At 44.0% G+C, this 11,634-nt stretch overlaps 1 protein-coding gene across 3 annotated transcripts; it reads left to right on the top strand.

Moving 5' to 3' along the window:
* Nucleotides 1-316: 316 nt before the first annotated feature.
* Nucleotides 317-11,559, top strand: CHRNA1 (cholinergic receptor nicotinic alpha 1 subunit). Of its 3 annotated transcripts, none has more exons than XM_069781474.1 (9): nucleotides 317-467; nucleotides 2,409-2,554; nucleotides 2,696-2,740; nucleotides 3,176-3,285; nucleotides 3,523-3,718; nucleotides 4,342-4,579; nucleotides 5,692-5,915; nucleotides 7,221-7,460; nucleotides 9,424-11,559. In XM_069781474.1, the coding sequence occupies exons 1-9, from the start codon at nucleotides 428-430 to the stop codon at nucleotides 9,553-9,555; spliced, it is 1,371 nt and encodes a 456-aa protein (XP_069637575.1). In that variant the 5' UTR covers nucleotides 317-427; the 3' UTR covers nucleotides 9,556-11,559. The 3 variants fall into 3 exon arrangements, with proteins under 3 accessions (XP_069637575.1, XP_069637576.1, XP_069637574.1); XM_069781475.1 differs by having other exon boundaries at nucleotides 362-454; nucleotides 2,393-2,554; nucleotides 3,179-3,285; XM_069781473.1 differs by having other exon boundaries at nucleotides 362-454; nucleotides 2,393-2,554.
* The last annotated feature ends 75 nt before the right edge of the window (nucleotides 11,560-11,634 follow it).

Below are 11,634 nucleotides of genomic sequence, written 5' to 3'. Positions count from 1 at the left end.
ACAAAATCCCAAATCTGGCAAGTTGCTCTGGTCACAAAGGGTGATGCACAGCTTTGGTTCTCCAGCTCAGGAAGTTTCCGAGATCTCACCGAGATGTTCAGTTACTCTACAGATAATTCTTTCTTATCTTTATTTATATATTTATTTGTTTATTAAGTCACAGATCACATTGCCACTTAGAAAAAAATTACCTTCTGTAAACTGCAGAAGATACTTGACTGGTGAAACACACTATGCTCCCATTTCCAACCCAGCAGTGCAGTGGCCCTCAGCTGTCATTCCTAAAAACAGGTGCTGTAAATCAATACCTCGGTGGTTATATTTCGCCAGCACCCTGGCAGGAGGCAGCACAGCCCTCCTCTGAAGAGACCTTAAAGGCGCCTCGTGTGTGCCTCCGTCCGTATGACTGCAGCAAGAGGGAGCTGGGATGATGAAGGTGCATCGTGTACTCCTCCTCATCTCCGCAGGTAAACATGTTCCAGCCATTGCCTTGAATGGGGGTCAGCTCCTTCCTGACTGTGCAGGACCAGGGCTTTGCATATACATTGGTATGAGCAAATGTGTGTTCTGGGAGCAGTCTGTCCTGCTGATAAGGTTTTATGAACACACCAGATCTGTTCAATGAGAGCTTTGGAGTGTATTTGTAACAGCTCAGAAATTTGTAATTTCAGACACCAGATATTTTGAAGTGAGAAGTTTTTGTGCTTAACTATTTTTCTCTCTGGCATCTTTTGCCATGTTCCCGTTCACTCTAGTGCTACGTGTATTTCAAAATGTATGAAAGGATCTACTAAACGTGGCTTGAAATGTAAAAATTCATCACAAGAACCTTCATTAAGTTGTGGCACTGCTGACAAGGAAGCAGAATTGATTTGCAGCTGCATGTGTTGTACCAGGATAATTCCTTTTAAACTGTCCCTTAAAAGAATATGTATTTTGTGATCCTAAAAACTTTTCACCAAATTCAAACAGCATACTAAATTCCTACCAAGCCACACCAGAAGGTAGCAATGGGAAGGATTTTAATTGGATTAATAAAGCATAGCAAAGATATTGACTTAAGTTATGATCACAGCATCATATCTAAAAATTGAAAGACGACTCCTGCCCACCCCAGCCCAGCCTCCTGGCAGGGTAAGCAAGCAGTGCTTGGCTGCGGCTGACAGCTTTTCTCAATGGCATCCAAGTATTTTAATATCATCTCATGGCAGGACAAGGCTGAGACAGAATCCTTGGAATCTCAGCTCAACTGTATAAAAGGAGCTGATGAAAAGGCAGTGAGGAAACAAGGGGAAATCCTGGCTTAGGTTGGAGTCAGCAAAATTCTTGTTGACTGCAATGGCCCAGGATTCAAATTGAGAGACAGGAAGGCAAGGATGGGATCTGCCAAAAATGCTTGTGGCGAGGCTCAGCTGTTCTGTTCCCTCTCACTACCTTTAAAAGGGGGTACATACAAAAACATCCCCAAGCCCCCATTTCCCTTTCCTTTACTCCCCCGTAACAGTGAAGCAGCTACAGTCTGGGTATGTGATGCGGCTGCTTGTTCTGCAACAGGCAGCCTGGAAATGGTGTTCGTCCGTTTTTCTGTGAGGTGGGAATCTGAGCCCTCACCCCTTGGGAGTACAATGCCACGCACACGCACTGCTAAAGCTGCGCTAGAACAAAGCTGTTACCTATTTTCACTCATGATGCCCTTCTTACGAGGGCTCTTTCATGTAGCGCTGCCGAGTCATGCTGAGCACTCTGTGGGCAGATCTCTCCAAGGACAGGTTGAGACCTTCCCTGAGGACAGGGAGATATGAGACCGCATTGTGAATGGTTTCCTGCTCTCTCACCACAAACACAACGTGAGCGACTGCCATCGTGGAGAGGAGCTCCCGCTCTGCTTAGACTTCAGATGCAAGGAGTCTGGATGAGGCTTTCACCTCAATGACTGTTGTGCTTGGCCCTGTCCTTTAACATTACTCTTACAGGCAAGTCCGTGGAATTGAAGGTGGAGAAGACAACATCAGGAATCCCTGATTATGGGTATTCTGTGTGCTTAACTGTCCACAAGTATTGCATGTAAGCACAGTTGTGGGTTGGGAGAGCCTGGAGGAGATTCCTAATGCTCAGTCTGATGTCCACAGTCATGGATGGCTATTCGTTTTCACTCATCTCCTGGTTGGAGGCTGTTGTTGCCTTACTCCTAAACCGACCTCCAGATCAGATAGGTAGTTACCCCTGCTGACAGTATTTGCAATGCACATAATGCACACCTGAAATGAGGAGTCACACAGAGGTCTTGGAGTTAACCCATCGCCAGTGGCTTGCTGTTGACAGTACTTCCCTCGTGCCCACCTCAGACTGATGGCGCTGTAGCCTGTTCCCTGTCCCATCTCACTGACGCAACCCCTGCTGTTCTGCAGCTGGCCTGGCCCTGTGCTATGAACACGAGACTCGCCTCGTTGAGGACTTGTTCAGGGACTACAACAAGGTGGTGCGCCCAGTGGAGGACCATCGGGACGCCGTTGTCGTCACCGTCGGGCTGCAGCTCATTCAGCTTATTAGCGTGGTATGGTATAAACGTGTGGTACATGTTGAACCACTGGCTTACGTGATAGTGCTGACCGGTGTCGTTTTCCTAAGGAAACAATTTTTCTCCTTTAATCCTGATGTTTGCTGCTACTGCCTTCTTTTCTTTCTTTTTTTTAAGGATGAAGTAAATCAGATTGTGACAACCAATGTACGCCTGAAACAGGTAACTCTAAATATTGCTAACCATTTCATCCAATTCAAATAAATGCGTGAGGCACAGCCAGGAATTAACTACTCTGTTATACTTTTAGGGGCAACTTAGACAGGTGGGTCAGTTAGCAGAGCATTTCTTCTTACTGGGGTCTCAAGAACAGAATGTGCTAGACACTAAGAGCTTTAAGAAAAGCATTTTGTGTTGTATTTCAAACAGTACACTTCTGGTATATTTAGCTTTTATATTATTTTCTTTTTTTTTTTTTAATGAGCTTCTTAAACCAAAATTTAAGTTAATGTAAAAAATTAGCTGGGGGTCCCACTAGCGTGTTTATGCTTACCTGCAAGTCCCAAAGCCAGGGAGGTGCATGTTTCTAGGAAGTACCAAAACTACCCCCAGAAGTGCTGGAAGAGGCTCTCAGTGGCTGAAATCCTCCCTCTTTAGCAATGGACAGACGTCAACCTCAAGTGGAATCCAGACGACTATGGTGGTGTGAAAAAAATCCGCATCCCCTCAGACGATATCTGGCGGCCAGACCTTGTTCTTTACAACAAGTAAGGGGTGCCAGCTGCCTGGGGAGGGAGGGGTAGCTCTGTCCCCTGGCACCACTATGGCAGGGCTGCTGTCCCACGGCATCTGGGCCCGTGGGCAGCACGCGTCAGAGCAAGCTTCTCCAGGAGCGGGCACAATGGCACTGGGGGGACCAGTCAATCCACAGCCAGAGAAATCCTTTTGTGACTATGTTAATTATGCTGCCCATATTGCTGTTAATGTCCTTGTTCCTTTTGCAGCGCAGATGGTGATTTTGCCATCGTTAAATACACCAAAGTCCTTCTGGAGCACACAGGCCTGATCACCTGGACGCCACCAGCTATTTTTAAAAGTTACTGTGAAATTATAGTCACGCACTTCCCATTTGACCAGCAGAACTGCAGTATGAAGTTGGGAACTTGGACATACGATGGTACAATGGTTGTTATTAACCCGGTAAGCAAAGAGTTTGCAATTGGGAAAAGCAGTAAAGACGTGGATATGTTTTTAGGGAAATCTCAGATTTAGAATAGAATATAACCTTGTTTTGACTGAAAAAACAACCAGGCACTACCTGTAAAATATGAAAGCCCTATTTATAGATCTAGCACAAAATTTCCTGCTTTGGCTTCTAAAATCCTCCATACACATAATTCCCGTGCCCTAACTAAGTCTCCTACCTGTCTATCCTCTGACAGCTTCACACCACTTCTTATGGTGCTGCCTGTTCTGCTTTTGGGTTTTTTTTGCTTACCTTTTTTTTGGGGGGGTGCTTTTTCTCTGCTCATGACTTTCCATTTCCAAGGACTCTTTCCCTGTCCCCTCAGGTACGTCTCCTACCTGTAAAGATTTAATCAGTCTTTCTCTTAGTTGACTATCCTTGACTGTTTCTGTAAAATATTTAGTTGAATGCTGTGTAGAGGATGATACTCTAAGGCAAAATAACATACACAAAGTGGTTTGCTCACAAAAACACATGAAGTGTCTGAGTTATTGGCGATCCTGTTCCTGAGCCACTGCCAAGTTTTGATTTTGTTCAGAACATCTAATATTAAGAACTTGGGTTTTTTTGCTGTCAGGAGAGTGATCGTCCAGATCTGAGTAACTTCATGGAGAGCGGGGAATGGGTAATGAAGGACTACCGTGGCTGGAAGCACTGGGTTTACTACGCTTGCTGCCCTGACACTCCCTACCTGGATATCACCTACCACTTCCTCATGCAGCGTCTGCCTCTCTACTTCATCGTGAATGTCATCATTCCCTGCCTGCTCTTTTCCTTTTTAACCGGCTTAGTTTTTTACCTACCCACAGATTCAGGTATGTGAATTTATTCATACTATTGCCATAGAAATTGTTCTTCTAACAAGTTTCTGAGATATTCTGAGTGTTTGAAATCACCAGCCAACTTGAAGGGCAGCACTTACTAAAACTGGACGTTTCTGATCAGAATAACAGCTCCAAACATTCTGCAAATAAAGCGTAAGCGCTGAAAGCTGAAACTATTCATATAAATAAATTGGGCTGATTTCCCACAGAAGTCACTGCTTAACTAGCCAGTTAACTTCTGCAAAACAAAGATCTAGCTAGTTGTTTTTTATGTTTTGCCATAGGTAGGTAGTTAGCGTGTTAGTACATCATGCAGTAAGTGAACACACAAGGGGTGAGTGGGGCCCTTTGGTGTGGTATTAGAGCAAAGAGCTTGTTATCCATTCACAGAAATTACTTCGTGTGACACAAAGAGTAATCCTGGACGCTTCTGGCCTCCTTTGTCCCTGCTGAGTAGCTCTTGCTCCCTGCAACCATTTCCTCTGCTTCATTCATTTTACCTTGTGTCAGCTTTTCATACTGCTTAATTTCATTAAGCCCCTTCTATGAAATACTTGAGGTATTTTTTTTTAGTGGAAAACTTTCTATAAAGTTGAACTTGACAGAAAAAAGATGTGTGAATCACGTTTTGTGGTTCGGTTTTGACATCCTACATACTGGAAGACCTCAAAGAGCAACTGACCTCTGGTGTCAGATGTGATTTTTGTCTGCCTACTCAGCCCAGCATGAGCCTGCCAGAGAGTAAGGCAGGCAAGCGAACCCCCAGGAGGCTGTGGAGCAAGCATTAATCAGGTGCATATACTTCATCGTTCAAAATGCGCAGCCCATGAAGTGCTCCTGGCAAGTAAGCTTTCTGTATCCATCACCCATACCTCAGCCCAGTCGTAGGTGGTGATTCCCACTTTAATGCTGGAGCTGATGCTCTTAGGCTCTCAGGTTTGGCCCGCCTAGTTACTGCTTTGGATGCTGGGAGAGATGATTGCGCTCCAGATGCACACACATGTACTTCTGTGAATAGTCTGTACTGAATGATAGGAGCAGCAATGGTGGGTTTTGTTGCGGGGTTTTTTTTGTTTGTGTTTTGGGTTTTTTTTGCATGGCAGGTGAGAAAATGACTCTCAGCATCTCTGTCCTGCTGTCTTTGACTGTGTTCCTTCTGGTCATTGTGGAGCTGATTCCCTCCACCTCCAGTGCAGTGCCTCTGATAGGCAAATACATGTTGTTTACAATGGTGTTTGTCATCGCTTCAATCATCATCACAGTCATCGTCATCAACACCCACCACCGCTCCCCAAGCACTCACACCATGCCGCACTGGGTCAGGAAGGTGAGCTCTATGGCTTTCCATGTTTCCTGGTTTCCACTGAGCACTCCATATTTTACTGGCAGGTTTTCTAATAAAAGTCAACAAGAATTGGGGAAGTAAATGCATCACGTTAAATCTCTCTAGGCACAAGAGCCAGTGTTAACTACTTAGCTGTGCATAAAGTCAGCAAGACTGCTAAAGTGCTCCTTTAAGTAACAAAACTGTCCACTGGGGTAGAGTCTTGCAGGGAACAGATGAGGCAAAACACAGGCAGCTGAAAGTACAGGGAAAAGAAAATGTCCAGCTGGATTCAAATTACATTTCCTAGTCTGATTCTCCTGACGGTAAAGCTCTGCTGCCTGCCAGTGGCCAAATGCACCAGTCCATGTAAGTGCAGACAGAGCACAAAGGCCATTGGAGATACCTGCATTCGGCATCCCATTTTGCGAAAGACAATTTAGCAAAAGCTATGATCTTCTCCATGCTTTTCCAGTAAATACAGTTGCTCTGTAGTTCTTGGAAGCAAGGAGATCCTTGCACAGTAGTCTGAACAGTAACCACAAGATGTAGAAAAAATTGGATGTCTATCATTACAAGTTCTTTGCCAAGGAGACAGTACCAAAGAGGACCCATTCAGTTATTCTTGCATTTTTTTAAGCCTGCCTGGGTGCATATTAAACCATGACATGAATAGGAGATTGTTCTGTGTATTTCTAATTATACTTTTAAGGCTACAGCTTACATCAGATTCATTCTGCAGCACAAACAATCCCTGCAGAAGGGAGATTTCAACAGGCAAACACTGCATGTGCTTAAAATCGTTCTGGCAGCAAGCTTTGTTACTCCGAAGGAAATTATTGTAAACCTTATATGCACGTATAACAAACATTTGTAATAGCAAAGTCAAACATAAGTAGCCAAAAGAGATCTTTTGTAGTCCATTTTTCAAGCCAGATTTTTAAGCAATATGTTCTAAATTAGATGAGATTGATGGAGCTCTGTCAGTTCACACCACCTGAGGATCTGCTCCGGGACGTCGCAGCCCCCTTCATGTGTAGATGTTGGCTATATGGCAGGGGAAAATGGTTTCCAGAGAACGTGTGACAGGCCTGCGGGTGCCCTAATCTGCCCCAGGACATAAGGCTGACAAAAGCCCCAGTGTGACTGAGGCACGGGCTGTGACATACTCTGAGAGGGAATCTGTAGCCGATCCAGCACGGGAAGGGATCTGTGACCAGAGAGGCTTGCCTTTGTTCAGTACGCAGCTGCGTCTGCAACGCAGCCCCGCAAACCAGCAACTGTCGTTGTCTTCCTCTTTGTTTTCAGATCTTTATTGACACAATCCCAAACATCATGTTTTTCTCTACAATGAAACGACCATCCAGGGATAAACAAGACAAAAATATTTTTGCAGAAGATATTGATATTTCTGAAATTTCTGGGAAGCCAGGTTCTGTGCCTGTCAACTTCTACTCCCCACTTACCAAAAATCCAGATGTGAAAAATGCTATAGAGGGAATCAAATACATTGCGGAAACGATGAAATCGGACCAAGAAGCCAGTAACGTAAGGCATTTTTTGTTCATGATTCATTTCTTGCTTTCAAATTGCTACATCTTATTTTTTTGGCAAAATATCCCCACCTTAAAAAAAAAACCACTTCAAGCCCTGGTCTGGCTTTAGCAGGCAACAGTCTTCTCCCCTTGATGCAGTCAACGAGGAGCAACAAATAATTGTTGCAGATGACCATTGCATCTTGGCCGCCCAAAAAAGAACATTTGAAAAAAGAGTGTCAGTGCTAAGGTTTTCTAAACGTGGTATGTGAAGCCACAGAGATGAGGTGTCTGTGAGTAGCAAAGCAGTTTCAAGAACCGTAAGCAAGTTCCAAAATACATTCCTCCTGTCTCTCACTCGGGCATCTTCCCCCTGCAATAAGCCAGCTCCTGTTGCTTTTGAAAAGCCAGGAAGCAAGCAAAACTCCAAAAGGCCAGTAGTTTTATCTGAGAAGTGTTATATGTAACTTACAAATGATAATTCTTATTTCGATAACGTTTTGTTTTATTCCTGTATGCTACAACTAGTCCCTGCAAGTGAAGCATGTCATGAGCTACTCTGATGACTGACTTTTTCCACATTGCAAGCCAAAGGAAGGATAAATGTGTGTAGAGTCACATATGGCAGTGTTCCCCAGGAAAACCTAGCTCTGCCTCCTTCTAGTAGATTCAACACAATTAACCCCCTCCTTTTATTTCAGTTATCACAGCTCACACAGCTTTTGCATGGGTAATTCAGTCCTGGGACTTCACCTTTCTAAGTGATCCTAGACCTTTCCTGTTGAGCTGCAGGCTAGCCTGAAGATGGGGAGAGAGTTCTGCGGGACAGTAATTTGGCTATGCTCTTGGAAAGGAGGCGCCTCCATCCCATGGGCAGGATTTGCACCACAGTGTTTGTTCCTGTGACCGAATTCCTGGAGCATGTGGAAAGGCTCTGGCTGTAGTCTCATGTTCCACATGACTCCTGTGCCTCTCTGCAGATAAAGTGTTACCTTCAGCAGGGCTGGGGTGGCTTCAGTGCCTCTGGGCTTCGCTTCCTCCTAGGCTTACAAGGAGGGTCTTCGGGTTACTGGCAAGTGCTTGCTTCGGAAGTGGTGCCCAGATGCTTGTGTCATCTGGGCACCACTGATATCACTTCCAGGGGATTTCAGAAGTCAAGTTCCCCAAATAAACTGAAGGTTGTGACTTCTGAAGGCTGCTGCTTTGTTGCATTCACTTAGGCGCTTATGAAGCACCTGAAAACAGTATTGATTATCAGTGTCCTCTAGATAATTTACAACACCCTCTTCTACTTGTGGGGCAACTAAGGCAGAAGTAGACAGTGTCTTAGGCCAGTACGTATCGCTCCGTAAAGCAGAGTTACAGGGTGAAAATCCTGTGCCCTGCTGCACTTAGCACCTCGCACTCTGCTCAATCTTACGGTGCTGGGTTCCCACAAAAGCACCCAGTGAAAAGGTGGTCGCAGAGTAAGTGGTCACAGTATCCCACAACTGGAAAAAAGACTAAGGGATCTACAGAGGAGGTTTTCCCAGACCTTAGAGTGTATGCTAGGCATGGAAAGCAGAGACTAGAGCTAAATTAATGACAATTGCTTAGGTATCCCAAGAGAATGAAAAAGCAATAGAAAAACAAAAGCCAGTTAGATCAAACTAAGTGTTTTGCTTTCAACTTTTTAAACTCTCTTTCAAAAGCAACCGTTTGACTAAAAATTAAGCTTTTCAACGTTTCTTTTTAATGAAATTGTTCACCAAATTGCCTGGGATTCTTAACACTTTAGTCTGGAAACTTGCATTTCTAGGTAGCTTAGGCTTTCTCAACCACTGACCTGCTTTTGAGAAGAAAATGAATATTTTTTTGCATAATAATAGTGGAACTTAAGGCAGAGCCTTTCCCTTGTTCAAGGGGTAAGTTACAAGAACACCCATAACAAACATGGCTCTGCAGAGATTTTACCATCTCCTTTGTTTCTTTCCCAGGCTGCAGAAGAATGGAAGTTCGTTGCAATGGTGGTTGATCATCTTCTCCTTGGCATATTTATGCTAGTTTGTATTATAGGAACATTAGCTGTATTTGCTGGTCGCCTCATTGAATTAAATCAGCAAGGATGAACATCAGCTGGAAACTATTTGCTACCCTGGTCAGCATCTGAAAGCATCTTAACCATCAAAACCTGGCCAGTCTCTGAAAGCTTCACAGACAGGAATCAGTCCCTGCCGGGAAAAAGCAGGGATAGTAAAACGTAAGGCTCCAAACTTAGCACTTCTGAGCTGCTGCTCAGTGGCATTTCATTGCCAGAAAGAAACACTTGTGTTACTGGTAGACTGAATGGCTGTCAGCCAGCTTTTGATCCATTTATTAAAAATGTTAATGTATTAATAAGTCTGTCTGACTTTGTAACCCACAGATACAATTCCAGTGAAATCAATAGCAGTGTTAATAAGCTTTAGCTGAGCTGTAAATCTCTATCCAACTTTAGCGTTCAAGCTGGTTTTAATATCTGCTCTGTGGTTTTTGTATTGGCAGAGTCACAAATGACTCCTCTTGTAACACTAGATGTAACCAGCAGAAATATCTCAAACTCCATGCTTAAGCACTTGATTTTCATGAACAAATCTGAAATGACTGACTGTCATACGTGACTCTACCTGTAGAAACTCTTGATACAGCAAAGAGGAGGGACTGTTTCTTACTGTGGGAAGGATCCAGCCTCAGCCAGTTGGGTCCCACTGGTATTTTTTGCCATCAAGTCGCATGGTAAAGGACTATATAGAGGAGGACTTTTTGCCTTGTTTTATCACTGAGCCCTGCTCCCTGATCATCAGCCATCCCAGTGGCTATGTTGCAGTCGCTGCCCTCTTATTTTCACCTGTTGATATTCATTATAAGAAGCCCCATGTTCATTATGTATTAATGCTCAGGATTTTCTGTTGTCAACAGAGATGTTCTGCAATTGCATCCTAAGGGAAAAGTTAAGGCCAGAGGGGAAAGGATGGTATCCATAGGTTGATGTCTGTACTCAGCCTACTCTGCTCCAGGAAAGTTGGTTTCCACTCTCCATTTTGAGTGATGACTAATGTGGGGGGCAGCTTCAAATTTGGGGGTGCTCAGAATGACATCTTAAACACAATTCTCACTGTCTCCTGCCCTGCTCAAATAGATCACGAGCATTAAAGTCAGATGCAGCATCACAAAGATCATTCCTAGGCAAAGTGTGGGTCTCAGTTTTACTTATGTGTAACAAAATGACAAGGCACCTCCTCTTCTGAGCAACACAAATAATTACCCAAACTTTATTCAAATGTTGAGCAGCAGCTCACTCTAGTGGCTAAAAGAAAGTAGTGCTGCTTTTGGCCAAAGACCTTTGGGTTTTAGTGAATACTCAACATAAGCAACAAGCCTCTGTGTGTTTCAATAATACAGCATGGAAATACTAGCAGTGCTCCCTATTTTCCTCAAAAATAAATAAGGAAAGGTGGGGCAACTGACACAAGTTACTCATCTTTCCCAGCTGGTTGTCCAAACCAATAGGACTACTTTGCTAACAGCTGTAAATAATTTGCTGTGAATTTAATAAAATTATTTGTATTACGATAATGTTCTACAGGAATGTGTCATGTCTGCAGACAGGCATTTGAAACGCTCTATAGGGAAAATCAGGCACTTGTGCAATACTTCCATTATTGCATAGTGTTTGCTGGACAATGTTTTTGGTGAGCTGCAGTCCTAAGCAAAGCAAACAGTTTGTCTGGGGTAATCAATCACTTGTAACACTCTGCTCAGCTCTTACTGTTTAGATGATGGTAATCTTTGCCTCCCTGGATGATCGTTAACCCTGTAAACGATTGCTGAAGATGTATGCTGGGCAAAACCTCTGCTGACAGATGGAGTGTTTGCTACAGATCTGTTTATCTTCAGTGTGAGTTCTCAGCTCTCGGTCTTCGGAGGGAGTCACGCAGTTCCCCGGCTCTCCAAGAGCGAAGCTGCAGCATAATGGTGCCTGGGACTTGATTTGGGAGATGGTGATTGGCACTAAAATTGACGGAACTAATCCTCTGTGAGCAGCATGTGGTTGAATCTTAGCATTAAAAATAAACATCAGGTAACAAAATTCATGGTGAGCATCCGCAGTACCTTTGTTCAGCTTGCCCAACTTCCTTGAGGCAGATCTGGGTTGTGGCCTCCAAATG

This window comes from Haliaeetus albicilla, chromosome 4, assembly GCF_947461875.1.
Source record: "Haliaeetus albicilla chromosome 4, bHalAlb1.1, whole genome shotgun sequence".
NCBI lineage: Eukaryota > Metazoa > Chordata > Aves > Accipitriformes > Accipitridae > Haliaeetus > Haliaeetus albicilla.
This window is presented reverse-complemented; position numbering and strand designations above follow the sequence as displayed.

Excerpts from the sequence above, each read along its gene's own strand:
- CHRNA1 (XM_069781473.1), top strand. The coding sequence starts at position 428 with ATGATGAAGGTGCATCGTGTACTCCTC. Across the intron at positions 3,286-3,522 it reads GACCTTGTTCTTTACAACAA|CGCAGATGGTGATTTTGCCA; the intron begins GTAAGGGGTGCC and ends TTCCTTTTGCAG. Across the intron at positions 3,719-4,341 it reads CAATGGTTGTTATTAACCCG|GAGAGTGATCGTCCAGATCT; the intron begins GTAAGCAAAGAG and ends TTTTGCTGTCAG.